At 36.4% G+C, this 27,683-nt stretch overlaps 2 protein-coding genes across 2 annotated transcripts in view; both read left to right on the top strand.

Annotated features, from left to right (window-relative positions):
• Positions 1 to 5,178: 5,178 nt before the first annotated feature.
• On the top strand, positions 5,179 to 11,234 carry LOC127878377 (uncharacterized). Its single transcript, XM_052424902.1, has 5 exons — positions 5,179 to 5,334; positions 5,650 to 6,621; positions 8,477 to 8,580; positions 8,956 to 9,098; positions 11,104 to 11,234. The coding sequence occupies exons 1-5, from the start codon at positions 5,320 to 5,322 to the stop codon at positions 11,232 to 11,234; spliced, it is 1,365 nt and encodes a 454-aa protein (XP_052280862.1). The 5' UTR covers positions 5,179 to 5,319.
• A 4,804-nt stretch (positions 11,235 to 16,038) lies between these two features.
• Positions 16,039 to 27,683, top strand: part of LOC127879230 (chromosome-associated kinesin KIF4-like) — a 72,734-nt gene continuing 61,089 nt past the window's right edge. The window contains exon 1 of the mRNA XM_052425963.1: positions 16,039 to 16,189. The gene's annotated coding sequence lies outside the window, so the exon portion shown is untranslated. The remainder of the gene's footprint in view (positions 16,190 to 27,683) is intronic.

The following is a 27,683-nucleotide window of genomic DNA, read 5'->3' as shown; positions in this document are numbered from 1 at the left end:
AAGACATCATGATTTTAACAAAAGGTTGCTCTATGTTTACATTTTTCTCTAAATATGTCCCTCGACGTTTCATATTTATACAGAAAACAAGAAATATCTTTAAAAAAGATATACGGCGTTGATTGTGGTCGATGTTTATGAACGATCAAAAGTTATCTCTATGAGATAAAAAGTAGCGGATGCCTTTTTTCTGCGCAGTTCTTAGCTACACCACAAGCAAATCAATTACGGGGTGTTGCGCCAGATTTCGAGGCTTATTTTGCTTTATGTGATATTATTACTCAGATATCTATATTTACAGAATAGAAAAACACAAGAAACATGAAAATAAACGAGTGCATATAGGTCAGCCGGCAATACTCGAATCTTATTTAATTGCATAATTATAGTATAGTGAATTATTGTGCTCATGCTTAATAAACTGGTCTAAATGGATAAATATTTCTAATTAATTTTATCAAAATTGGTCCTTATCATGCAAATGTTGAAAACATATTAAAAATCGATGATTGACATACCACAATAATATCGCCGCATATCGTTATTTAGTATCTTTCTGATCAAAACAGACTTCAAGTGCACAAAGTTTACGAGACGGCGTTTATATAAAGATTTCTGCAACTGACCGCAAACTGACCTTGATACCTTGCGGATTGGAATGCAATGCATTAAAGTTAGGTAACAATTCTGCTGCTGAAACGACGGCTTGTTTACGCCAACTGCGACCAAGGCAACAGCTGTGCCTAAAATATTGATATATCGACAAAGCGACTAAACGAACTATTTACTCCATCAGACAAAAATAGCATAGATAACAATTTTTTCCTTCAATGAAAAGATCGCAACCCCTTCTGCGAACTCCGGTGATGAACTGTATATAAACTCTGACTTTCACACACTGGCCGCGAATTGACCCGAAACCTCGCGGGTTGAAATGCAATGCAAGTAAGTACTAAATATGAGAATATAGCCTTTAGTATAAACGCCTTTGCGCAGGTAATTCTCTGAAAATAAAAGGTGAACGCACAAACTGTATTTATGTCGAAAATTGATTGTAAAACTGTTCTATCTATTGAGCCTTTTCATTAGAGATAAAATTGTTTCATGCAGTAAAACAGTGTTACAAAGACGCGGATATGTTTCCAATGTTCTGGTGTTATACTCAAATCAGCCAATGGAATAAATGAAGTGTATTCATTCGTACATAGCCGCGGGAAATTTTATTTGAATATTATTGGACACTTACAAAGGTCAAGTCAGGGTGAAAAGCTGGCTTAATACAGCTTACGCCGAATAAACTACGAAAATCTTGCCACTTCTTACCATGCGCGATTTGGTTGATTCACACACGATCCATCACATTAGACGGTAATGAACCCTTTTGTATGGAACGCCATTACTGACTTCATATGACTGTTGTCGTTGTTTGCAGTACATTAATCATTATTTTCAGTGGAATATACATTATGCTTTGTGCAATTTTCTTTACGTTCGGTACATTCGTCATTATATGCAGTAGTTAAAGCATTACGCGAAGCAGTAACAACATTATGTTCTGTCCAAACTTCTTGACGTTCTGTACATTCAACATTATGTGTAGTAGTTTTATCATTATGCGCTGTGCAAACGTCTTTACGTTCGGTACATTCGTCATTACGTGCAGCAGTTACATCATTATGTGCAGTAGTAACAGCATTACGTGCCGTGCAAACTTCTTTTCGTTCGGTACATTCGTCATGTGTACTAGTTTTATCATTATGCGCTGTGCAAACGTCTTTACGTTCGGTACATTCGTCATAACGTGCAGCAGATACATAATTATGTGCAGTAGTAACAACATTACGTGCTGTGCAAACTTTTTCCGTTCGGAAACTACGACACATAATGACGAATGTACCGAACGGAAAGAAATAACAGAATTGATGATATTATTTCCTGTCGTTCTATCGTCCTAATCATACTTGTGTATGTTCTAGCGGATTTGGGCGAGGGGAGGGGGGATAAACGGGCGCGTTGCCATCCCTACAATATACGTACCATACCTATAATATAGAACTTAAAACATATATTAAGATTTTTCGCTCGTTAAAAAACGAACGGAATATTCAATACATGTTAATAACATAAAGCAATCTTAGCACTGTCGGGTCTGGCGCATAATTTAAAGCGCATAATTTGTCAGCTGTAAGAACATATTAATATGCATACTTCTTTCCTTTATACACAGATATAAAGTTTAAAAATATATCAGTTGTATTTAATTCTTTCCTATAGCACGTTACAACTTATATTAAACTACGAAGAAACCATCATTCTTTATAAATAATGGTCTTTTTAATCCGCCTTTTACTAGGCTACCAAATGTTCCCTCTGCTCCTTCTATTACAATACAAATCAAAATCAATGTTATGTTGCACCCTGTCAACTTTATCTCTAATATTCTTGGCACCAAGAGTTGTTTGAATTCCTTCTATAAATTGTCCACTTCTGGAGCATTTCGAGTGCATTGAGTCGCGAGTCCGTATCATTTAATTTTAGTACATATTTCTATTAGATCAATTCAACCAAGCATTGCGATAATGCCCGCGATTGTTTGCCGTTATCGATTTCCATGGTTATAATAATGGGTAAGTGTTGCCCACTGTACGAGTTGACTTGGTTACGAGTTGACCTGCATCTGTTTTAGACGGTATGAGCTGGTCAAATATGTAGTAACGTGAACAACCATGAGCTCCAACGGGGGATCGAAACCCGCGACCTCCAGAGTGGTAGTCAGACAGGTGAAATTCACCTGTCAATAATACCCGCAAGTGGAGTTAGACAGTATAGACTAACTGACTAATGGGGTTGTTTACCCTCGGGACTTCGGTTAATAAACCATTGCCCGAGCACACTGCTTAACATAAAACTCTGCATTAAAAATAGAAAACTTGGTGTTGGTGCGGTGCTTTAATAAAAATCTAGTAATTAAAAAAATAGCTTTACTTATAATTAAATTAGATGGGATATAAATGCAATACTCATTATAAACTGCATATTGGCTGAGCCTAACGCTGTTAAAAAGCGGCGTTTGTATTGGTTAATAGGCTTATATAACGATGGTGCTGATTGGCCGAAATTTCTTATTAAAAATTACAAGTAGGTCAATCCGTTTTAAAATAGAAAAATTTCCCAGCGGACGACCTTGACATTGAGTGCACTTTACAGAATGTAAACAATAAGAATTTCTATGCAGAAAATATATGAAGTGAAAGAAAAAGGATAATTACATCCAAAAGAACTTGAATTTTAATAAAATACATGAATTGTTTTATAGTAATAAATTACTATGTTGTTATTATATTGTTATTCTTATTATGATTATTATTATTATTAAGATATTGTTATTGGATGTTTTAAAAGGAAAGAGAGAGAGAGAGAGAGAGAGAATAGCCCAATTTTTATAAGTAAAGATGGTGAAAGCACATACTGTTGTATGTGGCATCATCATTACTAGACCCACTGTTCAGTATATACTGCAATGGGTTTGTTGGAGTCTTTAGACTTTGTGATCTGTGTTTTAAATGTTAAAAAAAAGACTTTAATTTTATGTTTCTATGAAAGAAAAGAAATACATGAAAGTGTAATATGTTTGAAATAGGCAAAAATTATTAATATTTTAGAGTTTTACAGATCACAAAGTGGTTTAACATTGCCACTATGTATTAAATCTATGGATAAATGGGAATTTGTTGTTAGTGTTATATATGATACAAAGAACTCTTAGCGATGGGATGATATAAAGATTTATAAACATTAATTAATAGGGAAGGAAGAGCCTGATTTTATAGCTCTAATAAGAAAGGGGGATTTGCATGTAAGCATGCAGTTATATAGAAATATAACAAAATTGTATTTGGTAATTGTATTTTAGTTTAAAATTATATTTTGTATTGTAATTCGTGTGTATTCGTATATGTGGCACAATGTTGAACACTTGCAGACACGGAATATAGCCGTAATGCTCCAACATAAGACCCTGTCTGTATGGAACTTAATGTAGCGCACCCCTTATGGGCACATATCCAAATATAATTTAATTAATTATTTTCTTAATCAGCATCATTGCACTGAACTACATGCAAATTTGTAGGTAGGCTTTCCACGCTTTTTAAAAAAATATACCGATTTTTTCAAAACCACCCCCACGCTCGGCTTTTGTCCAGTTTATTTTCACCCCTGGGGTAAATAAATGTTCCATAATTCATTCAAATTTCCAAATATGGGCATGCAGTTGGTGTGTACAGATGCAGTTAAGGTGTTTAAAGTTTAAACAAGATGAAAAAAGTATTCTTTTACAGACATTTATTTTTTACAAATTTTTATCTGTGGAAGAGCGCCATGAAATGTAAGTGATTTCAGCCAAGTAAAAATTGGGTCGGTTAAAAAAAGTGTCATAAAATTCAAAATAGTATCATTTAAGTTATATTTTAAACTTAGTTTTTATAGAAACACTATATACAGCAAAAATACCAAGAAATAGACAGATTTACCGTTTACTTTTCGAAATAAAAATAAAAATGCAACATGCATCATTCGTATTTTCAGCAGTAAATTACTCAATTTTAGCCTGATCAATTGAAAAAATATACTCAGACATTTTGCAACAAAGTTTATCTTTACATAATATGATAGTATATTGTCTAGATATCTTCTAAAAAAAGTTGCACATTAAACTCCATGGCAAAACAAAATACCGACTTAAAAAGTTATCACCAAATGATGTCATTGTTAGTTAAAAATTATGGCTTGTACAGTTCAACATAGTTAACGCTCTTCAGTAGATGGTCCTGTGACGTCATAATTCGTCACAATTTTAATGGCGGAACGCTTTCAAAACTTCATCATCGACGTGTAAACAGTGAATTTTTCGCCACATTTAGCATGGTACGTAACACTTATATTTGTTTAATGATGTTAATTTAATGTCAGTAAGTTACTGTGATAGTATCTTTGTAAGAACTTTATATGTGTGCATTTTTTTCTAAGAAAATGAACGTCCGTGGAGGTCACATGGAAGATCCTTCAAAAACATAAAAATACTTTATATAAAAACTAGTTTTGTAGTTAACCATTATTAGTTCTATTAGTTCTAACAATTGAGGTTAAATAGAATGCTGACACAATTATCATCGAAGGCCCGAATTCCGTGGGGGTCCGAATTCCAGTGACATTTGTTTTTGTCTCGTATCGCGAGAGTTAAGATGACGTCACGCACGCGCAGTTCGGTAAATATTGACAGATGCCAACGCAACTGTCACCTACGAAAAGACGCTCGAAATGAGACCAAAACAGGTAACACTCGTGTATAATGTTTCTCACATCTTAATTTGTATGTTTTCTACTATTCCTAATTCATGGCCCCCTTTAAAGCCCTTTATTTGGTCCCAAACACGCTTTTAAACATGTGACAGTCCGTTTGCATTGTCGGCTGGAGTTGACTCGTAGAAGTAGACCGGAAGTTTTCTTTCTTTCAATTAGGCCAACCTATTTTTTCTATTAGGTTGCTGGTCATATCCCTTAGACTACTTTTTCATATTTTTCAATTATATGCAATTAATTGCTGAATGGTCCCTATCACTTTCTCTGCTTTTACAATTTCTAATTCAGGCAAAGCCAAAACATTTGAAGAGGAGGGTCCAGAAAAACAGGCTCTACTCACCTACTGCCCTGATAAATGCCTACATGCTTGTTAATGATGCGGGATTTTCTGTTAGAAAAGCAGCTGCCTGCTGTAATGTTCCAGAATCAACTCTTAGAGACAGAACATTAGGACATGTTAACATTGATACCGTAGCTGCTGGTATGACACCACTTTTTGTGATTGATGAGGAAGTTTTATTAGTTAACCACTTTAAGAAGATGGCAGACTTCGGCTATGGATACACAAGGCAAGAGTGTGTAGACATTGCCAGTGACTACGCCATCCAAATAGGGAAAAGATCGAAAGACAAGCCGTTGACGATCAAATGGTTCCGTGGGTTTATCAAGCGCTGGCCTGAACTCAAGGTTATTAAACCACAGAATTTAGAACATGCTAGGGCTAAGATGGCTTCTGCAGCTGTTGTTGAGAAATTCTTTGAGAGTTTGAAAGTTACACTTTCAAATCACGATTTACTTGATAAGCCCCACCTTATCTTCAATGTGGATGAGAAGGGAATAACTGTAGAGCATAAGGCACCGTTTGTTGTTGCTGCAGCAAGCCACAGTACCTCTGCAGTTACATCAGGGAAAGGCAAAACTATAACAATACTAGGATGTGGCAGCGCAGCTGGTCAAGCTATTCCACCTAGTTTTGTTTTTCCAGGCAAGCGTATGAGGCAGGACCTGATGGAAGGGGCAACAGCTGGTGCAAATGGAACTGTGAGCGAAACAGGCTGGTCAAATGGTCTCATTTTCAGGGAGTACCTAGAGAATCATTTTCTAAAATATGTGCCTGGTCGAACCTGTCAGAAGATTCTTTTGATTTTGGATGGGCACAAATCCCATGTCTCTGTTGGGTTGTACGAGTGGGCATTCCAGCATGGGATCATTATTTTCATTCTCCCGCCACATTGCAGTCATATTCTACAATCTATGGATGTAGGCTGTTATGGGCCTTTTCAGAGGTTGTATAATGCTGAATGCCACAAGCTAATAAGGCAAATTTCAGGAGCCATAACAAAATACAATGTCTGCCAGATAGCTTGTTATGTTTATATGAGGGCATTGTCTGCAGATAACATACAATCTGCTTTTCGCAGGTCAGGTATCTATCCCTTGAATTACAAAGCAGTGCCAAGTGAAAAAACAATTCCAGCTGAAGTTTTTTGTTGTGACACATCTGATAATCAGCCGGCTGTTGAAGATAAAATTCCTAGTATTCAGGCTGTTGAGGATTCAGTACCGGTACTTAACATGTTTGAAAAAAGGGAAAAAAATATAATCAAAATTAAAAGTGAAAATACTTCAAAAACAAGAAAGACTATGAGTAAAATTGTTGCTGGAAAAAAAATACAGGTGAAATCATTGGTAAAATGAATGAACATAAAAACAAATCAAAAGCAGAAACCCTGCTCTACAAAACAAGTTTCGGTCAAAGGAAAGATGATGAAAACACAAGCAAAAAAAGGAAAATCAGCACAAAGTGCATCTCCCAAGCCTGGTCCATCCCATGTTAACCTGAGATCTGACTCTGAAAGTCTGAGTGACAGTGACTGCGATGATTCTGAACTATGCTGTCATTGTGGAAAGTTTACCCCCGAAGAGGTATCCAGGAGCACGTCTTTGATATTTGTCAAATGGGGCCAATGTGATAAAATCATAGGAGACAAGGTTTGCAACCACTGGGCCCATTTAGTATTCTGCTCACCAGTAAGAGTTCTGAGAAGGGGTGAAAGTTTTCTCTGTCCGTGTTGTGATCATGAAGAATTAACTGCTGGCACATATGAATTGTAAATAAGTTTACCTATTTATGTGTTTGACTGTTAAAAGAGTTATTTTAAAAGAATATTTATAAATTGGAACTCTAAGGAGTCACTTTACTCTGTTTGTGTTGTGATACGGAAGAAAAAACGAATGAAAATACAAATGCATAAACTAATTTTAAAGAAGTTTATATATTTTGACTGTTATAACAAATTTTAAAGAATATTTCCAAGTTAAAAAAAATATACAGAAAAACTAAAGAATTGCAGTTGCTTGGCCTAAATACACCATTAGGTTTGAGTAATTTCCCTTTGAATGACGTCACCGGAATTAGGTACTCTCTAAAAAATGGCAGACAGCTTCGACCAGGGCTACTTTACGAAGCCGAATCTTATTTATTTAAGCACATATTTGCCAAATTCGGTTTGGTAAATGTAAATAGAGGAATTTTCCATCAAGGTATGTACACAATTTTGTGTTGTGTTTGTTTACTTTCACTTTTTTTAAAGATCGATTCTTACCCCCACGGAATTTGGTCCTTCGAGGATATTTTCAATATTAAAACGCAGTTAGTAGGACGCTCCTATTCGATCATTTTTTTTAAACTACGGAAGACCATTTGTGTCACAAATGTAATATTGTTTACTAAGATATAGAGATGGTTTACGTCGGTTCATTCTTTAAGTTTTGTTTTTCATTAAAAATATTAAACATTAAATATAAAAGCATTTATAGCATTATGTATATTTATTAATAATTTTATTACAGTTATTCTTATGACATATTATTGCGTTCATCAGTAAATTTATCATACCCAGATCGAATATATAAGTATACACAAAATTAAACATGAAATTAAAGTTTTTTACTGAGTCGGTGCTTAAAATATTTATATATAATATATTCTGACCCTTATAATGAATACAAGACGTATAACAGATTTTATCATACGTGAAGTAATATGCATTAACATTGTGCAACTCTTAAGGAATAGAATGACTCTTGTTAACTTGCAATTTATTTATTTCAGATGGACGACTGTGTACTCTGCAACAAACCACTCACACACCTTCCTACTGTAAAGCTGCGTGAGAAAGGAAGCGAGTCAATAAACAACGCCAGTGCTGAGCGACAGTTAAAAATTCATGTAATAACAGGACAAGAAGTTCATGTTGAATGCAGAAGAGACTTCATACACAAAAGAAACACGACTAATATTTCTGACCGGAACAATAACGGAAGTTCGTCAAAGTGCGTAACAAGGTCTTTGGGCGTATTTGACTTCAAACAAAAGTGCATATTTTGTTCTCAAGACGCAAAGTTTAACCACAGAAAACGTGGATATGATGAATTTCCGGTCAGAATTCTTGAATTCCAGAAGTCCATTGAGCGTGTTTGTTTGCAACGAAATGACCAGTGGGCGCATGATGTATCCGGCAGAATTGCAAGCATAATCGATCTTCCAGCGGCTGATGCCTTATATCACCAATCATGCTGTGTAAACTTCAGGACAAATCGTCAGATTCCGAAGGAGTTTGACCTCAATAGCATTCCTTGTAAAACGCCGAAGAAAAGTCCCGGTAGACCTGAATCAGCAGACACAACAGAAGCATTCAAAAATGTTGTTGCTTACATAGAGGAAAATGAGGGATGTGTGTTGACAATGACTGAACTTATCCATGTAATGGAGAAAACATGTGGGGACCGTGCTTTCTCACACAAACATATAAAGAAAAAGATAATCGACCATTTCGGAGATTCTGTAGCAATAACTACTTTCGGGAATACTGAAACCAAAGTCACAATGAAACGAAAAGCATCGGAAATTATTCATGACTTTTCAAAAAACACACAAGGGCTTTCTGAAGAGGAACAAATGTACAGAATAATTAGTGCAGCGGCGAAGGTAATCAAGGCTGACATCAATTCAATGACCTCGGAAACCAACAAGAAATTTTACCCACCGTACTGCACAGTATCGTCTAAAGCCGAAAACAACGCGTTCTTACCCAACAGTTTACATATTTTGCTTTCAATATTACTTTGTGGGAATGACGTAGATGTAAAGTAAGCGTCGATTGGACAAGCCGTTATACAGGCATGTAGACCAAGGAGTGTATTGGCGCCTTTACAGATAGGCCTTGCAGTTCAGCTACATCATCACTTTGGTTCTAGGTATTTAGTGGATTTACTTAACCATATGAGTTTTTGTGCGTCATATTTTGAAGTTCAACGATTTGAATGCAGCAGCAACATTAAACACAACTATTCCATCATATTTCCCGGGGACATTCCTTTAGTTCGTTGCAGACAATTTTGACCATAATGTCCGTACGCTTGATGGTCATGGAACTTTTCACGGAATGGGAATAATCGCGTGTACAACACCCGGGTCGAACGTTAGCTCGCCAATCCCAAGAACGAACATATCACGCAGTGATCTATCAGACATAGGAACAATTTCAATCAAATATTTCAAACGACATGACCACCCAAAACTAGAGAAAGTATATTTTCTTGGACTCGGTGAAACTACTCAAATATCAGAAATGGAAAATGAACAAAGGAATTTTGATTTTTTTTCAAAGGTTATTTGGCCTTTAAAAGATACGCGTCCAAGCTGGTCAGGTTTTATGCAGATGTATAGCAAGCAAGAAAACGATCTGAGTCCTGGCAAATCTTCTCTCACGTTCTTACCCATGATTGACTTAAGTCCGAGTGATTTATCTTGTATAAACTCGACACTGCACTTTGTATGTGAGCAATCGAAGAGATATGGAGTGACACCAGTACTTACTTTTGATCAGCCGTTATTTCAAAAAGCAACGGAAATTGTAACTTTGTTTGAAAGTGACTTTCCATTGAAAAACATTGTTCTCAGATTGGGTGCATTTCACACGGAAATGAGTTTTCTGGGATCAGTTGGTTACCTCATGTCGGGTTCCGGTTTACAGGAGGTACTTCAGACAATTTACGCGCAAAATGCAGTAACACATATGGTATCAGGAAAGGCAGTGTCACGCGCGACAAGGGGTCATTTTATAGTGGACACTTCTCTGCATGCTATTTTGCTGTCAAAGATATACTCATGGGAGTTATTTTCAGACGAACATTGTGACGACAAAAACATAGGTATTGAAGTCGAACAACAAGAAGATGGAAGACGTGGTGTCGATCATAATGGAAACACTGATTGCGATCCTAAAATATCTGATTATTGTCCAACAGAATTAAGAAACTTATCTGAAGTGTATCAAAAATTGGAAAACAACATTATTTCGAAACAGGAAGTGTGTCAAAATGAAAGTCTGAATGAGGTGTCCAACAAGATTAATGCAATGAAAGAAAAGTTGCATAACCATAGAACAGCAAGAACATGGTTTCAATACATGGAAATGATTGCTATACTCCAACAGTTTATACGGGCAGAGAGAACCGGTGATTGGCTTTGACATCTTAGTTCCATAAGAAAAATGCTGCCCTTCTTTGCTGCATCTGGTCACTATCTGTATTTGAAATCTGCATAACCTTCAAAGTATGAAGAGATTGAATGAAACTCACCCAGATATTCATCAAAAGTTTTTACAAGGACATCACACAGTACACCGGACTGAAAAGTATTGGGGAGGGCTGTCAACCGATCTTATGATTGAACAGGTCCTGATGAGATCACTGAAGACAACTGGAGGACTTACGAGAGGAAGAGGCATGTCAGAAATCCAGCGAACATCTTGGTTATTGTCTATGCCAGCTTGTGCCGAAATGAATCAAGCCATGCAAGAGTTTAGTGGCATGAATTACACTACTAGTGAGCAACATCGGGATGCCTCGAATTCTCGTACAAGTCGTGATAGCCATGATACGATGCAAGTATTGCGCTTTTTGCGACAAAGATCTCCATTTGACGAAAGTGATAAATCTCTCCGAAACATTGACAATGGTGTCACATCTGATAAATGTGTTAATGTTGACTCGGCTCTTGAAATTGGAGAGAAAGTCATTCAGAATATGGTTGGAAAGTCCAAAGATGAATTCGTTTTTAGAAAAAAGGACAAATCAGTCACATTAAGTGACAATAATTGCATGAAGATTGATGACGAAACTTACAGCATCGATCTTCTTTTTCAAAGGCTTATGACAGTTGCAGAAAGAATTAACGAAGACATCGCCACTATCTTTAAGTATGAATTGAGCTCTAACCCATCTTCTTTATTTGACAACACGGGATTACCTAGAGTGGCACAAAAAAGTCAACTCGCTGAGGCAATGTGGAAACTTGGGGACTGTGTCGCTGTCCAAAATTTCAAGAAGATTCGTCTTCCTATGTCATCGATGGCGGATCGTTGATACATAAAATACCATGGAAGAACGATTGAACATTTGAAACCATATTTGAACAATATTACCAATATTTGGCTCAAAAGTATTCAAACACAACAGTTGTATTTGATGGCTATACCAGTGGACCATCCACCAAGGATATAACACATGTTCGCCGTAACTTGGAATAGTAAGTACACCGGTGAGATTCACTAGCAATACGCCGTTTCGATAAAAAAAGAATCGTTTCTGAAAAATATTGAAAACAAACCAAACTTCATAAACTTATTGGGAACTTACCTTGGTGAAAGAGGGATACATGTGAAGCATGCAGAAAGTGACGCTGATGTACTTATAGTTCAAACAGCCATACACATTGCTAAAACCTCTCCAACCTTCGTAATAGGAGAAGACACTGATCTTTTAGTGCTTCTGTGTTACCATACAAAAGAAGAATCTCATAAAATTGTCTTTATGTCAGATACAACACAGTCCAAATCAAAAACAAACAAACTTTGGGATATACATAAATTGCAGAAATTATTGTCGAGGCCAATATACAATCTGCTGCCATTTCTTCATGCTCTGACCGGATGTGACGCTACTTCCCGCGTATATGTAGTCGGCAAATCCTCGGCTTTTAAAATGCTGCGCAAAAATCTAAAACTACAAGAGGTGGGTCAATTCTTCATGGCCAGCATATCAAAAGCAGAAGTTGAACAGAACGGTGAAAAACTCTGATAATTCTCTTTGATGGAAATACGGATCAAAATCTCGATTAACTAAGGTATCAGAAGCTCACAACAAAAGTTTTGTCGAGTACAACTTGCGTTCAAGTTCACACACTTCCGCCGACATCGGCAGCAGCAGCATATCATAGCCATTGTGTGTATATTCAGTCGCAAATATGGATTGGTAATAAAAACATCCGACCAGAAGATTGGGGTTGGGAACTTAAGAGCCAGAGGTATACGCCAGTGAAAACTAACCGACCTGCTGCACCTGAAAGTCTATTGAACATCATTAGATGCATCTGCAAAGCTGTGATAATAAACGTTGTTCGTGTCGAAAACACGGTCTGGATTGTTCCCCGGGGTGTGGATTCTGCCGAGGAACTAGTTGCATGAACTCAACCTGCGCGGGAAGATCCCAAAAGATTTCTAGTCCATCGCCTTAACCACTCAGCCACGACAACTTCACAACCCTCATTGAAGAAATCGCGAAATGGTATTTTTCAGATGATAAATGGATCAAAGTCAATATTTATAGTGAAAATAATGTATTCTAAATGAATTAGGTAAACACATTTCAAAATTCGAAGTTTGAAAAAAATAAAATGCATCTCTCGGAAATAACCGATCATTGAAGATCGGCAATGATCGTAAAATAAATCGCGGGAAATCATTAAGGGTGCGCACCCCCAGAGTGGCGTTAAGACAATATTTAAAAGAAAGTCAAAAGTAATATTTATATATTATGGTTAATGACTTACTTGTCGCCAAAAAACGGTTACCTCTACAGGACCACGTAAGAATTATGAGGTAAAACAAAGCATTTTACAGTTAAAACTTAAACAAAACAAACAAGTTTATATATAAAAGTAGATTACATGTGTGTACATTATGTACAAAGCTGCAGGCATTTATTAATAAGTAAAAAACATGATGCCACCCTGGGGGTTTAAAGGAAGGATAGTTTTGGAAGTGTAGGCTGGTGTGGGTGTGGGGAGCCAGCAGGAGTAGTACTATTGGGATGGGTACAAGGGAGGTAATTGTGGAGGTGAAGTTTTATGATAGTTGTGTCCCCTAGACCAGAGGGAGTGCACGGTAAATGGAAATTAGAAATGAAGAATGATGGATAAAAAATTTAAGACAATATGATGTTGTTATACTGAAATAATCCAGTAAAAAGGAATTGGTTAAAGAGATACCAACTCATACTAAGATGCAGGAAAAAAACCACAAGATGCCTTAATCTAACCTATAATACTAAATTTATAGGGGATGAAACAGGGTAAAAATGGTACAAAAGTACCTCATTTGCTATATAAGCAAAGTTACAATTTTAATAGAAGTTAAGGAAAACAAACAAACAAATAAATGTACATGTATACATTATATACTATAACACTTAATATAGCAATTTTTAAAAATAATTATAGTACCAAAGAGTTGGTAATACCATTGAAAGGGCTAAAATTTGTTTTGCAAGGTGTATGACCCTGCACCGTGCACTCCTGTCTGACATGGTTCTTCGAGTTTGAAGGAGAAGGGGAGTTGTCAGAGGGGAGAGGAGGGGGTGCAATGCAGCCAACATATCTGGTTTACTGGACAGCCTCGTCCTTTCTTTTTAAATAAAAGCTGCTAAAAAATATGAATATATTAAGAAACTGAAGAATGTAAATGGTGGACTAACGTCATACTCTTATAAAAAATGTTTTAAAATAAGCAATACCAGGTCAATACCATTGACCTGATTTAGAAAGGACAGGGTGGAACAATAATCCCATTTAAAAACTAAAACAAGGTTGTGTCAAAGTGACACAAATCCAACACAATTGCAATGACTATGTCAGATTTGTGTAAAGATTACACAGTTTAAAACAAGTCAGTCACATGACTGAGTAATTGGGTGGGTGTTGGCTGCTCTCCCTCCCCCCAATGACCTAGATCTTGTCAGTTATCTGACAGTCCAGAAGGTATTTGGCGAGGGCAGAGAAGACCGGGCCCCTAGCTGCTCCCTTATGGGTCTAGCGCGTTGGAAAGGTTTAAAACTAGTCCATGGGAGTGCAATGCAGCTTCGAGGTGGTCCCTCTGCACCTTATGGTTTTGGCAGTGCAGCAGCATGTGGGGCGCAGTGAGGGGTTCCTAGCACCTAGGACATGCAGGGTCTACACCGAGGACATACTTCCCGCGCCACCGGGTAATAGGGTGGTTCCAATCCTCAGGAGCGTGATGGCTCTGTCAAGCACAATGCTTGCTGAGTATCTGTCAGGCGGCCTGAGGGTTTTCGCGGGTCTGGTAAAAGTATGTCGACGGGAAGCCAAATTGTCGGTCCGGAGATTCCACTTACCCACGACAAATTTTTGTGTCAGGTAGTAGATCTCAGTAGGTGCCAGGGGTTCCCCAGCATCTACGGCCCCCCTCAAGAGGCTCTCCTTAGCCCCCCTGTCAGCCTGCTCATTCCCGCTGATGTTGACATGTGCTGGACACCATACTAATGTGACCTTTACCAATTTTATCTAGGCACTGTTGATGAAGTTCCAAAATGCTAGTTAAAATATCAGGCCTAGATCTGCTATTTCTTTTTTTTATAGACTCAAGAGATGACATTGAGTCTGATAAAATGGCAGTTTTAGTAGGTTTATTGACCAATATCCAGCACAAAGAGTATTTAATTGCCAAAAGTTCTGCTGTAAAAATAGAGAGATTGTTGCTGAGCCTGTGCGTTTTGGTTATATTTTTGAAGGAATTACAAAAGAGTTGGCTACCAAACCAGAGTTAGGGCATTTGGAGCCGTCAGTGTAGATTTTTAGATGCTCAGCATACATATTTTCTATAAGGGAGAGAGTTTCTGACTTGATGAGGTGTGGCAAGTCAGTTTTCGTTATTTTATTAGAGAGTGATAGGTCAACATCAATGGGTTCAAGCGTTCGGGGGGGTGTGGAGGGCCTCAGGTCTGCTACAGGTACCTTGTCGAGGCCGGCACCTTCAACAAGGGTCCTAATACTCGCACCAAATGGTAGGGCGACATGCTTACGCTTAAGTATTTTCTCCTTGAAGAAGGTGCCAGTCCGGACAAGTTTGTTAACAGGGTTTGAACCATGCCGAGACTTAGCCCTGGTCCAGAAATTAAGGGACTGCTGATTTCGACGCAAGTCTAAGGGTAGAATACCTGCCTCCTCTTCAAGCAGTGCACATGGTGTGCAGCTCAGGGCTCTCAGAGCTATCCTAAGTGCCTTATGTTGAATGGCATCAACCATTTTTAGGGCGTTTGGCTTTGCACATGCATAGATCTGGGCTCCATAATCTAGCTTTGGACGTATTAGTGACTTTTAGAGACAGTATAGATACCCGGTAGATACTTATATAGGTAGTCAGACACTCTAACCGCGTCGCTAAAGAGCAAGGCTGTTGGAATTGACCTTATGTCACTGCAGTAGGTGTCGCTCACACCCTTATCTGCACGTCGAATGCGTTAATAGTGCTCACGTTAATCCTTTCGTGTTATATATGTGAATATGTGTTTTCATTTATAGGTTATTGCTGCTAGTTCACCGACCTGTAAATAGTGGTATGTAACCCAAACCGGTTTTACTCACAATATTGAAACAACTAGTCCAAAAGTAGCGCTACTTTCAAAACTTTACAAATTTGTTATCATGAAAAATCAAGTTATGAAATGATAAGAGGAATTTCGATCGGTAAGTTTTTTAGCGTGCTTAATCGGGTTTATGTTGATGATGTTATATCTATGTAATGTATGTATGTAACTCGGCAGTTATTATTCTTTATGCTGTATTTTCGCGACACTAAGTCACTCTTTCACTCCGTGTAAAAAATGACTTTAATATCATGAAAAACAGCTGATTTTTCATTTTGTATCGGTTATATCTCAAATAGGGCCAGGTGACCCCTGAACAATGAAAAATAACAACACTGTATTACGTCTGGTAAATCATTGAGTGACTCAGACATCAGACTTAGTCCATATGGACTCCCAGAGCCTTTGATAATTTTTGCTATGGCTGCTCTGGCAGTCCATAATGCACCCCTTCATAAACATGGGTGCAGTTCAGTGCAGCGAATCTGTGCGCTTCACTAAACAGACGTCATTCAAGACCAATTGAGGAAAATAATGAATAAACTTCATAAACATGTTAAATAAGGGTATCATGTTAACAGATTTTTCTAAACGTTTAAACGAAATAAAAAACTATACCGTTTAAACGGTATCCATACGTCCGTTTTAAAAGCATCAGTGCCATCACATTTCCAAACTGAAAGTAGTGATTATTTCCGGAAGTTATATTTAGTTCATAACCCATTCGCACAATGACGTAATATTAAAACCAACTGTTCTTGTCGTTGTCTAACCATTGGGTTACGCGTTTTCTACTTACATGCCATTATATTTTGTAACAAAGATGAATTAATATTTAACCCACATTTTTTCAATTAGAGTACACCGGTGTTAATTTTTTTTTATTGTTTTACTTAACAAGATGTACATCAAAACGCGTATCTGTTCATTAAATTAAAAATGAATGCTGATGAATAAACAGCGAGAAATTTTCCTCATGCACTTCATGCCGACGCGCGTTGAATGTTCAAGACGTTTAGGGGCATGATCATGCAAGAAATAGCGGGAAACTTTTCCCGAGCACTTCGTGTCAATGCGGGTTAAATATTCAAGACGTCTAGGTCGTACAGGTGTATTGTTATGTCTATGGTACACTGCAAAGCCGATATATCGCGGTTGTTGGGATCCAAAGATCGCGAGCCCGATATATCCGGGGCGCGATATAATTTGAGAAATGTCTAACTAAATTGTATTGCGGTTAATTTGTCAATTTTCCTCAATGTTTTCATTTTATATACGGCGATGCTGCATATTTTTATAGTAATAATTGCAAACCAATTCTACAATAAACATTTTTCATAACTACATACGTATCTGTATTTATCATAAAAACCAAAATGTAAATTATATTTTTCATTTTCTTGTACGATCACTCGCGAAACAGTTCAAAACAAAAATTCTTACCTTAAAAAAACGTCTAAAATATAATTGTGCATAGATTCGAATTTACCCTTATAAATAGTCAGGGCTCGCGCTGTCGTTCGCCACTTGAGCCATTTGCGAAAATATTGAGAATTTGGCTCAAGAAAAATCCGTTTTGCGAAAATGCTAAAATATCGTAAAATTTCATTGAAAACTGCCGCCATTTTAACCCGAAACTGGTTTTCTATATTTTTCTCTTTGTTTCAATGAAAGTATTCGCAATTTGAACAGTGAACAAAAACCGGTCTGCACCTGTATCAAGACATCGCTTGACCTTATTGTTATTGAAGTGCACATGGTAGCTGGCCAATCAAAACTGAGTTCGCTTACACATGAAATGACGTTGTTGAATGAAACGTAAAAATGGGTGAAGCTTTGAATACACAGTTAATATTGTCGTCTGCAAACAAAATAGCGGCCGGTCGCAAATGTCATATTATAAGATTAAAAATGAAAATAAGCCTGACCATAAATTAATTATTTCCAAGCTGACTATCGATCTAAATTAAAGAGTGATAATTAAATAATTAGTTCTATGTCGTTGATGTTACAACTTTCTGCCGATGAAATGGTGATTATTAATTAATTTGATCGTTTTAATCTCACACTATGCTAACTAACAGCGGCGTATTTAAATCAAATGAAAACGTGAAAAACACGCGCAGTTTAATTACAATTAAAGTTTTATTAAAGTTACGAATTTGTAACAAATAGGAACAGTAATTCATATCGTCTATAAAATTTGGAACATCTCATGAAAATCTCAATTGAAGGAAAAGACTGCAAAGATGTTGACTTTAAAGTGATCTACAAACTGTGGGCTTGTAAATTACAGCGCAGAATAATAATGAAATAATAATGATACATGTCATGAATTTGTTCTCTGTGTATAGCAGGATTTGTTTGCAATGTATTTTGTGAATGAAATGTATGCTTGTATTTTACATGCCATTCATCATGTTGTTAAAAATGTGCTGTATGAAAATATCTCTATAACTATGAAAATTGTGATGTGATGTATATTATGATATGTGACATGTGCTTGTATATATTGTTATTTTAAACAAACGAAAACTGGTTGGCAATAGGCCCTAAACGCACCACAGATAATCTAGGATCCAAAAAATTTTCGGGGGTGGGGGGGGGGCATGCCCCCGGACCCCCTAGATCTGGGTGGCTCAAAGATATTTTGGGCCAGCGCTAGCCCTAATAGTCCTAATGAAGGAACTGAAACAGCATTACGGTAACGATACAGCGTGTTTGAATTATATTTTATTAAGAGGAAATGTCAATGCCACATAATTCGCGAGATACCGCGGTACTTTAGTTGAAATTTACAACGAAACTTTTAATGGAAATTAAATTATCTCAATGTTGTACCCGCTACGAAACTGTTATTTACAAATAAATACACCCACGCCAATTTTGCGCGCTTTTTATTAGAACAAAGAAATTCATGACCAGTACCGAAATTAAACGATTTATATACCAGTAAACTGCCATTATTACCTTTGAAATGACACTAATTGGTTATTTGTTAAGTGTTAAAAACAACCCCAGCCGTGTGTACACAACGCTGTCACTTATCGACTGTTTTTCACGCTTCACTGCGTGCCATAGTAAGCCGCGACATATATGGTGTTAATACTTGCTAGAACCGGTTTTTTTTTGCTTAAGTTATTGAATTCTCAGATTAAAACATGACATTTAGTGATCATGCTTGTCGGATTTTTGGGAGCCACAGCCAAAGCGCGATATATTGGACAGTGCGATATAACGGTCCGCGATATATCGGCGTTGCAGTGTACTGTGAATAAGGGCCATCTGGCGCACGTGATACAAATACGAGTCTTTTTCAGCAGCTTTTAATGAGTTTTGCAACATCGTAATGTAATGAACGAAAATGGATTCTGTTGACATTGACTGTCGTTTAAACGTTTACTGTTTTTGTAAACGTTTTTGAGCAAAACACGAAACGCCAACGTTTAAACGTGATACCCTTAAGGTTAAAATTACCTGAATGGCAACCTAGGGATGTTATCCTTTGCATGCATCCTATAAAAACACGACGATGTTTCAACACACTTTTCTTGCTGACATGTTTATGTTTAAATTTGAAACTGTGTATTCTGTATCGAATACCACATCCTTATCAACTCTATAGGCTGGAGCACATAACCCGACGTGCAAAATATTGGTGTACTGAGACCTAACCAATATTGGGTCAATTTTCCAATATGGCGGATACAGCGTACAAAACAAAAGTCAATAAAATCAATTATTTCTTGCTTTAATGGTACTATTTGGATGAGTTTGTGGTTTAGATAGGTAAACTAATAAGTTCTTGCAGTTTCAGTGTTCCTTAACCCTTGCATTGTTGATAACATTTTGCACCCATGGACAAGAGAGAGCGCATTGCAACTCTATGCAGCCCATTGGGCTATAAAGCTTAGAGTTGAATTATTAACATCAGACTTAGAAATTAACTTGACAAATTGCTGGTTAGTCCAGGGATTTTTCGTTTTTATAAAGCACATAAAAAGGACACTTATGCAATTCAGGAAAAACAGAGACGTAGATCTCATCTCTGGGAAAAACTACACAATTCCCAATTAGGTTTTTTTTTCCTTCTTTGATCGCCGAAAATCGGCCCTTTGCCCTCGGATTTTTTCCCCTCAGCACACGGCCATTAATCACACGCGCCACCTCTTTTTTGCGATGCATTAATAAATGAGCCAATGCAACTTCCTAGGTGGCGCTCAGGCCCGGATATTTTGAAATTTTACAGGGTGATTAGGTTTTATATGTTTTTGAACACATTTCCCAATATTTTACAAAAATCGGCCAATGTAGTGCGATTCAGCGATTATAAATTCATCTAAAAATGTACAAAAACATACATTCACAACCCATTTGGAAACGTGCGGACCTTTATAAGTTGTGGCATGGTAGAATTCGTAAAAGCTAATCAATGTATTTTGCCTGTGTGACGAGCAAATTCCCTGCCAGTTAAATCACTCATTACATAAAACGATTGCTTTGAGCCTGTACATGTTTATGCGTGCACAGAAACATTGGCTTTCTAGCCGATCTAATAGATACATTTGCATTATTTAAAAAGAGATGGAGCCAATGCCAAGGAGGTGGCGCTCAGATTAGGAGGTGGCGCCAATGCACATTTATAGCTATTTTAAAGTGAAATATTTTATGTTATGATTTCTTTAATGTTTACAGGACTTTCATTATTTTTTGTAAGTTGACTACTTCAGCACATTTGAGTCGCGTGCGTTTTAAATTAGAAAAAGTAGTTTTCTAATAATGTATTGATGTATTTAAACATTCGTCTTTTTATGATATCAGCATTTAACATGTATTATACAAAAATGTTAACGGAAAAAGACTGAGCTATCTTCATTTTTTGGAGTTGATAGTGGGAAAAAACCCATAAATGAGCCTAATAAAGATTCGTTGAAATTGGCCTTTTAGTAAATTAAGCATTTGGATTAACGGCCACAAATCATAGTTTCAAGAAGAAGTGCAGGTGGTTTTCAGCACTGTCTGCGCCTCCGTAAAATGGAGGCACTCCCAAAGCAAACGGACCTGATCCCAAACCGAAATTATCAAAAAAAATCCCAATCTCCAAAAAAAAATTAAAAAAAAAAATTGTTTTTTTTTTCTTTTAAAAATGAAGTGTTTATAACTTGTGTGACTAACCAGTGTTTGTTTTGGTAAAAAATATCTGCTATAAGGTTTTGACTACAGTTCTTATCTCAGAGTGTAACTGTAACTGAAAAACAAAACTGCAGTACTTGAATAAACGTTGAACATGCCCAATATTGCATCTGTTTATATAAAGAAGACAAAATAACAAATAAAAACAAATTTATTTGTTAAACCACTGAATTATTTAAGCATGATAAATTCACAATTTTTTCCCAAATGAGCCGTTTCATCAAAGCAAAAATACCCAAATGGCCAATTTTGTCGATAAAAAATTCCCAATTTGGTCAGACTCCTTTTCCCAAAATAGGCAGAAAAACCCCTGAGTGTTATCTTATACTTATTTCGTGAATTATCATACTGTATACAACTATTGATGTCGATGAATTATTTTGATAATGTTGAACATTAAGTTATTGGTTTGATTGAGTATTACACATTTTTGGTATACATCGTACAATAGGTTTTATTCATGTTGGTGACTTCTTAATTGAGTTGATCACTTATATATTTTTTTTAAAAAATCATCTTATTCCAGGGATTTCAATAGATTTTAAAAACCAGGAGTCAATGACCCCTGGACTGAAATTTTGAGGAGTCAAATTGAAAAATGCTGGGGTCAATTTTGAAGCGCGTTAATTGTGTTTTTATCTGTATTATTCAATTTTTTAGATAAAAATATGCTCTAAGAGTAACACAATATCTTACAAAGTTATCCTGCTTTATTAAATAACAGCGATTTTCCTTGTCCAATTGGGAAAAGTACCCGACCGGTCCAATTGGGAAAAATCGAGTCGTGAAAACCTCAAAATTGGGAAAAATCGAGTCGTGAAAACCTCAAATTGGGAAATTGGTGTATTTGATTGTTTGCTCCCAAATACTTTAAAATTGATAACTAAGTGTTTTCAAGCTGTCAATATTATATAAACCTAGGTTCAAGCTATAGAGCTGCAAAGGGAAACTAACTAAATGTTGCTTAAGAAAAAAAAAAAAAAAAAAAAATTTTTTTTTTTTTTTTTTTACCTTTAATTGGGAATTTAAGGACAGCAATTGGGAAATTTGTATTTTTTTCGTAATTGGGAAAGTGCCGTTTACCGGTACTTTATAAAGAAGGAGGAAAATCGCTGAATAACAATACCATGATACATAACACAACATATTTGAATGAATTGGTTCATTTAAATATACTTCCTTATAACACATTTAAGTCTTTTAACACATTTAAGTAATTTAAGATATGTACCGGTATCACCTTTTCATCACATAATTATCGTCATTATATTATCATCATCCTTATGATAGCTTTTGTAACAAAACACAATCTAAATGCATGGAACATCTAGTATATCTATTACTGTTTATGCGAATACTATACATGTCTGAAATATATACACTTAAGAATGCCTTACCTGTAGTAGTTTAACTTTAATAATCCAAATTTTTCTTGTTGTTATCTGGTTTAACAAACCTTATCAAATTTTGTTAAATCCGCAGCGTTTTTTTTCCTTCTTCAACTAGTACCGGGGAACGGTACCTTTCCCAAAGCCTACCGGAGGCTTCCCAATTTTAGCACCGGACCTTTCCCAATCTCGATATCTACCGTTCCGAACGATTTTAGGTGCCGTTCCCAATAGCCAGTGCCTTTTATTTTCGCTGGAAATATCTTTTGATATTGTCGAGCCTTTCATTTTCGGCCATTTATTTTCGTAGGACATTGTTGCGTAGAAAGTAAACAAAACTTTTCAAATGGGGCGCAACTCTAACCGCTGTGTAAAATGTGAATGGATTACATAACTGCGACGAGTGATCAATATTTCCCGTGAAAGAATTCCATCGCTAAGACCAGTCTTCCTTACATCAATAAACTTTCTCAACACTAATTTCGTTGACATTAAAAAAAACGTAACCGTATTGAGTTAAATGCGCATATTACTTTTATGTATAGTTTTTTAAGTGTCAAATCCGGACAGTAACTATTCGGATACGAATATAAACAAATAAAAGTTTAACATAAAATTAAAAATAATGAGACATGGGTGTAAAATCCTATTTACAACATATACATAAGCATTTAATGGCAGATGATCTTAATATCTTATTTGATGATTTGAAAAAAAATCAAAACAAAATATAAGACTTACCTTTGAAAATTATTGTTAAAGCATTCCACTCTAAAAACTCATTTTGGTTACGTGTGACTATTCTCACTGTCTATTGTTAAAAGATGTCAAACCAGTACAAGATCCATTGTTGTTGTTTTTGTTTAGTTTTTAAGTTTTTAATTTAACTCACATGAAACATTGCAGGGCTTGTAAGACTTAAGGGCTAAAACAAAATTATTAATATTATTTTTTATGCAACCTCAGTGCTTATGCCTATCACTGGAAGATATTTTTCCAATTGACTGGCACATTCTAACTGAAGTGGCAATAACACAATTTTCACATGACATGATACGATAGTCAAAATATCATAACCGTACTGTAGTTTTTCTGTCAAAACCTAGAGTTTAAAATGCTTTGTGATGCAGAATATAGCCCCTTATGATAGATTACATGCATTTTAAAGGTTCCCAATTCATCAATTTTGCGACTCGAATTTTTCCCAATTCATTGATTTCGCGACTCGTTTTTTTCCCAACTTGAAGATTTCACGACTCAAAAAATTCCCAATTGTAGGGGTACAGGTACCTTTCCCCTTTAGGGAAAAAAAACGCTGAATCCAGTTAATGCTTTCTCCATTATTGAATCACCATTACTTGCAATTTGAATCGCCAGTTTTGAATTGAACGCGGGTTGAATGTTAATTTACAATACATCCGCCATTTACAATGTCGAAGGTCATGACGTAGCAATTTAATTCTACTCGGATAATTTATATCTAATCTAGGAAATGTGTTTTCTGTATGTTTATGTGTGGTATTATGACTTGTTAGTATAACAAATGAACTGTGAATCCAGTTTATATAAGATGGATGTTGCTCGTAATTATCAGTGGATTAAACAAACTGACTAAACTCGCTGGACTTACTAGTGGATCTACGTAATTAATAGACCTTTGATCATTTTGTTTTTTTTCTTTAATTACTTTTGCCGACTTTCTTTAACCGTGCCGTCTGCAAAGTCTGCAAAAAAACCTGCAATTATCGGATGATCAATCAATTATCACGTAATCACTGCTGCTAATTACCCAGTTAGTGCGCACGCTCTATTTAGACGGTGACATGTGTATTGGAAGAGATGAGATAAGATAAACAACGCCCGGGGTATTCCCTCGATTATAGACCGAGTTTCAAATACTGAAACATTAATTTCAATTTGGAGCACAGCAGGATTTATTACCATGGAACTCGAAATGTTAACTGACTGACGCACAGGTCAAAATTTCGATGCGTCAAAATGATGCACGGCAGAAAAAAGGGTTGCATAAAAACGAGTCATTTTTAATTTACTCGCGTCAAAACGCAGGATTCTGCGTCTATTGAAATCCCTGTTATTCATTATAGATTTTGCTTATATTCTGTAAAGATTTGGTCCTTCGTAAGTACCAGTGCCTTCCCCAGGAATTTGTTCAGGCGCCCGGGGCCGACCGGGGTAGGGTTCGGGAGGGGTGACCCCTACCGACATTGATTTTTTTTTTAATTTAACGTGTCAATTCACGTTCTGTGGTGCGTTATAACTCAAAGAAAAACAGCGTCAAAAGACGTCATTTGGTGCGCTATGACTCTTCAAAAAAATCCCCCAGTCATTTAAAAATATATTTTTTTATATTGTTTAATTGTTTTAAAACTTTTCCGCACAGATAGTAAAATCCCGACTCGAACGATTCCCCAATACATACGTTCAACCCGACTCTATTACTGTATACTTACTATTTTTCAAGTTTCTATTCATTACCCGATAATCCCGTTTATTCCGTTTTTATCAATCTCTTTCTGGTAAATATTTAAAAAAAAAAGCTTTCGGTTATTTCTTTAACACAAACCTTGCCATATTTTTAAGTGACTATTTATAGATTTGATGAAATATTGCCTCTGAATATGCGTCAATCCCCTGACCTGTTGTGTGCTTGTTAAAACGCTCAATACACGCCATTTGTATGCAATAGACGCGACGTTGTACATGCTACATAATTTTCGCGCCCTTTTTAATTGAGAAAAAGATTCGACACAAAATAAATTTGCACTGCTAATTTGAAGCAAAAATATTTAACGTTGCGGTAACATTTACATTCGGAAGTGTGTTTCGGATTAAAAACGCGTTAACATCGACTTACGGTAATGGGTTTCGGATTACAAATTTAATTATTACCATTTGAGATTTCAACAAATATTAACCGTTGCGTTATAAATTCAACGATAATTTGTTTACACGCTTTACGAGTCGAATAAATGTTTTGACGGAATTATGCATGAAATGCACGTTGTCCACGAGGATCACGGCCGGTTGCCATCATCAGTCTTCTAACTATCGATTATCGGACGAAACATTTACAAGTGTGCGTAATTAATTCAACGAAAATTTGTTAAAGCGCATTACGTGTCGAATAAATGTCAGAAAAACGAGGTGAATCAGTTCTATAAATGGACATGTTGAAATATACATGTACTGGAATTAAATAAATTGTTATCACATAATTGTAACCGGGAGTAATTTGCATAACTTCCTCGCTATAAAAATTAATTGTTTACCACTTGCAATTAATTTCTTGTATTAATTATGAGTCATAGGTAACACTTGTTTACAGTAAAAAGGTGTGATGATGATGCCCGAAACCGTCTTTAATGTTCTGTACTGTACTAATTACCGGTTTTATATTACTCAAATGGTACAACTTCTTGCTAATCAAGCTGCGATAAACTCTTACTTCATGCCCGACGTCAATCAAAAATAATGGTCGATAGTTAACCCCGCCCTCATAAGCATTCGCGTAACCGATTGGACGATGAACTTCACAGTTTGACGACTGGAAAGTTACCAGATACATCCTTGTCAGCATTTAAATGACCGTGTAATGTGGCTAGAATAATCGATACGCGCGTCATGCTATTCTCTTATCAGTGGATTATCCATTACCCCATGTGGTGTTTATGGCGATTACTTGTGAAAGTAGGTACCGAGTATTCTTTTAAAACAGGGAATATTGATATACTGATAGGGAAATCTTGATTTTTTTGGACAATCTCCACTTTCTTTTACTGAAGAATACACTGATCGGAAAATTTCAAGCGCCCCGGGGACTCTGATTTCGAAATTCAAGCGCCCCGGCAAGGGTCGCTTAAATGGCCTGGGGAAGACCCTGGTAAGTGCGTTGAAACAAAAAATAAAAAATAACATTATCTCTCAAATCTACGCCATGTGATAATATCATTGCGATACGACTGTTAATTGATACATCCTGCATTGGCACCATCTCCTATCATTTGTGCCACCTCCTAAGCATTGGCTCCATCTCTTTTGGAAAAAAGCAAAATTATCAACTACATCGTCAAGGAGCCAATATTTTGTGCATGCAGCATCTAATGTATGTTGTATGCAAACGTTTGATGCCGTTAGCGATTTTAATTGGGTGGAAATTTTCTTGTAACACAGAATAAACTCATCAATATGCTTTTTAAAACTCCACCATGCAACAACTTATAAAGGTTCTTACGTTTTCAAATGGGTTGAGAATGTACGTGTCTGTACATTTTTGGACGAATCAATCTTCGCTGAATCGCACTACATTGCCGGAATGTAAAAATAATGCGAATAATGTTGAAAAACATATAAAACCTAATCACCCTGTAAAATTGTCCATGAAATTTCAAAACATCCGGGCCTGAGCGCCACCTCGGAAGTTGCATTGGCTCATTTATTAATGCATCCCAAAAAACAGGTGGCGCGCATGATTAACGGCTGTGAGCAGGTGAATTTTCCCCAGATTTTATTCCCCCCTCCCCCCTCCCCCCCCAAATTTTTTTTTTTTTTTTTTTTTTGGATTGTTTTTTTTTACCTTTAAATACATAAGTTATCCTGATTCACTGTAGAAAATTGAAAATATTGCATAATTAAATTATCTGTTGCCTTGAATTTGTTTTAAAAACAGTAACACATGTTAAATTGATTATTTAAGACTTTCCTTATTTCCCCCCAAATCCGGCTTTTCGCGTGATTTTTTCCCCCAAAATCCGGCGTTTCGTGCTATTTTTTCCCCTCAAAAAAGGCCAGGCCCTTTCCCCAAAATCAGATAAAATCTTCTGCCAATTTGTGTTTGAAGAAAAAAGGAACGTCTTCAAAAAAAATATATATATATTGGAAAATAAAATGCTACATTTAGCAGCGATTTTTTTTTGCCCAATTAGGAAAACTGCCGGTACCAGCCCTATTGGGAAAAATATGCACGAAAAATCCTGAAATTGGGAAAATTCCCAT

The sequence above is a fragment of the Dreissena polymorpha genome, chromosome 4, assembly GCF_020536995.1.
Source record: "Dreissena polymorpha isolate Duluth1 chromosome 4, UMN_Dpol_1.0, whole genome shotgun sequence".
Taxonomy (NCBI): domain Eukaryota; kingdom Metazoa; phylum Mollusca; class Bivalvia; order Myida; family Dreissenidae; genus Dreissena; species Dreissena polymorpha.
This window is presented reverse-complemented; position numbering and strand designations above follow the sequence as displayed.

Excerpts from the sequence above, each read along its gene's own strand:
- LOC127878377 (XM_052424902.1), top strand. Across the intron at positions 6,622-8,476 it reads ATATTCTACAATCTATGGAT|ATGGACGACTGTGTACTCTG; the intron begins GTAGGCTGTTAT and ends TATTTATTTCAG. Across the intron at positions 9,099-11,103 it reads CATAGAGGAAAATGAGGGAT|GTCCTGATGAGATCACTGAA; the intron begins GTGTGTTGACAA and ends ATGATTGAACAG.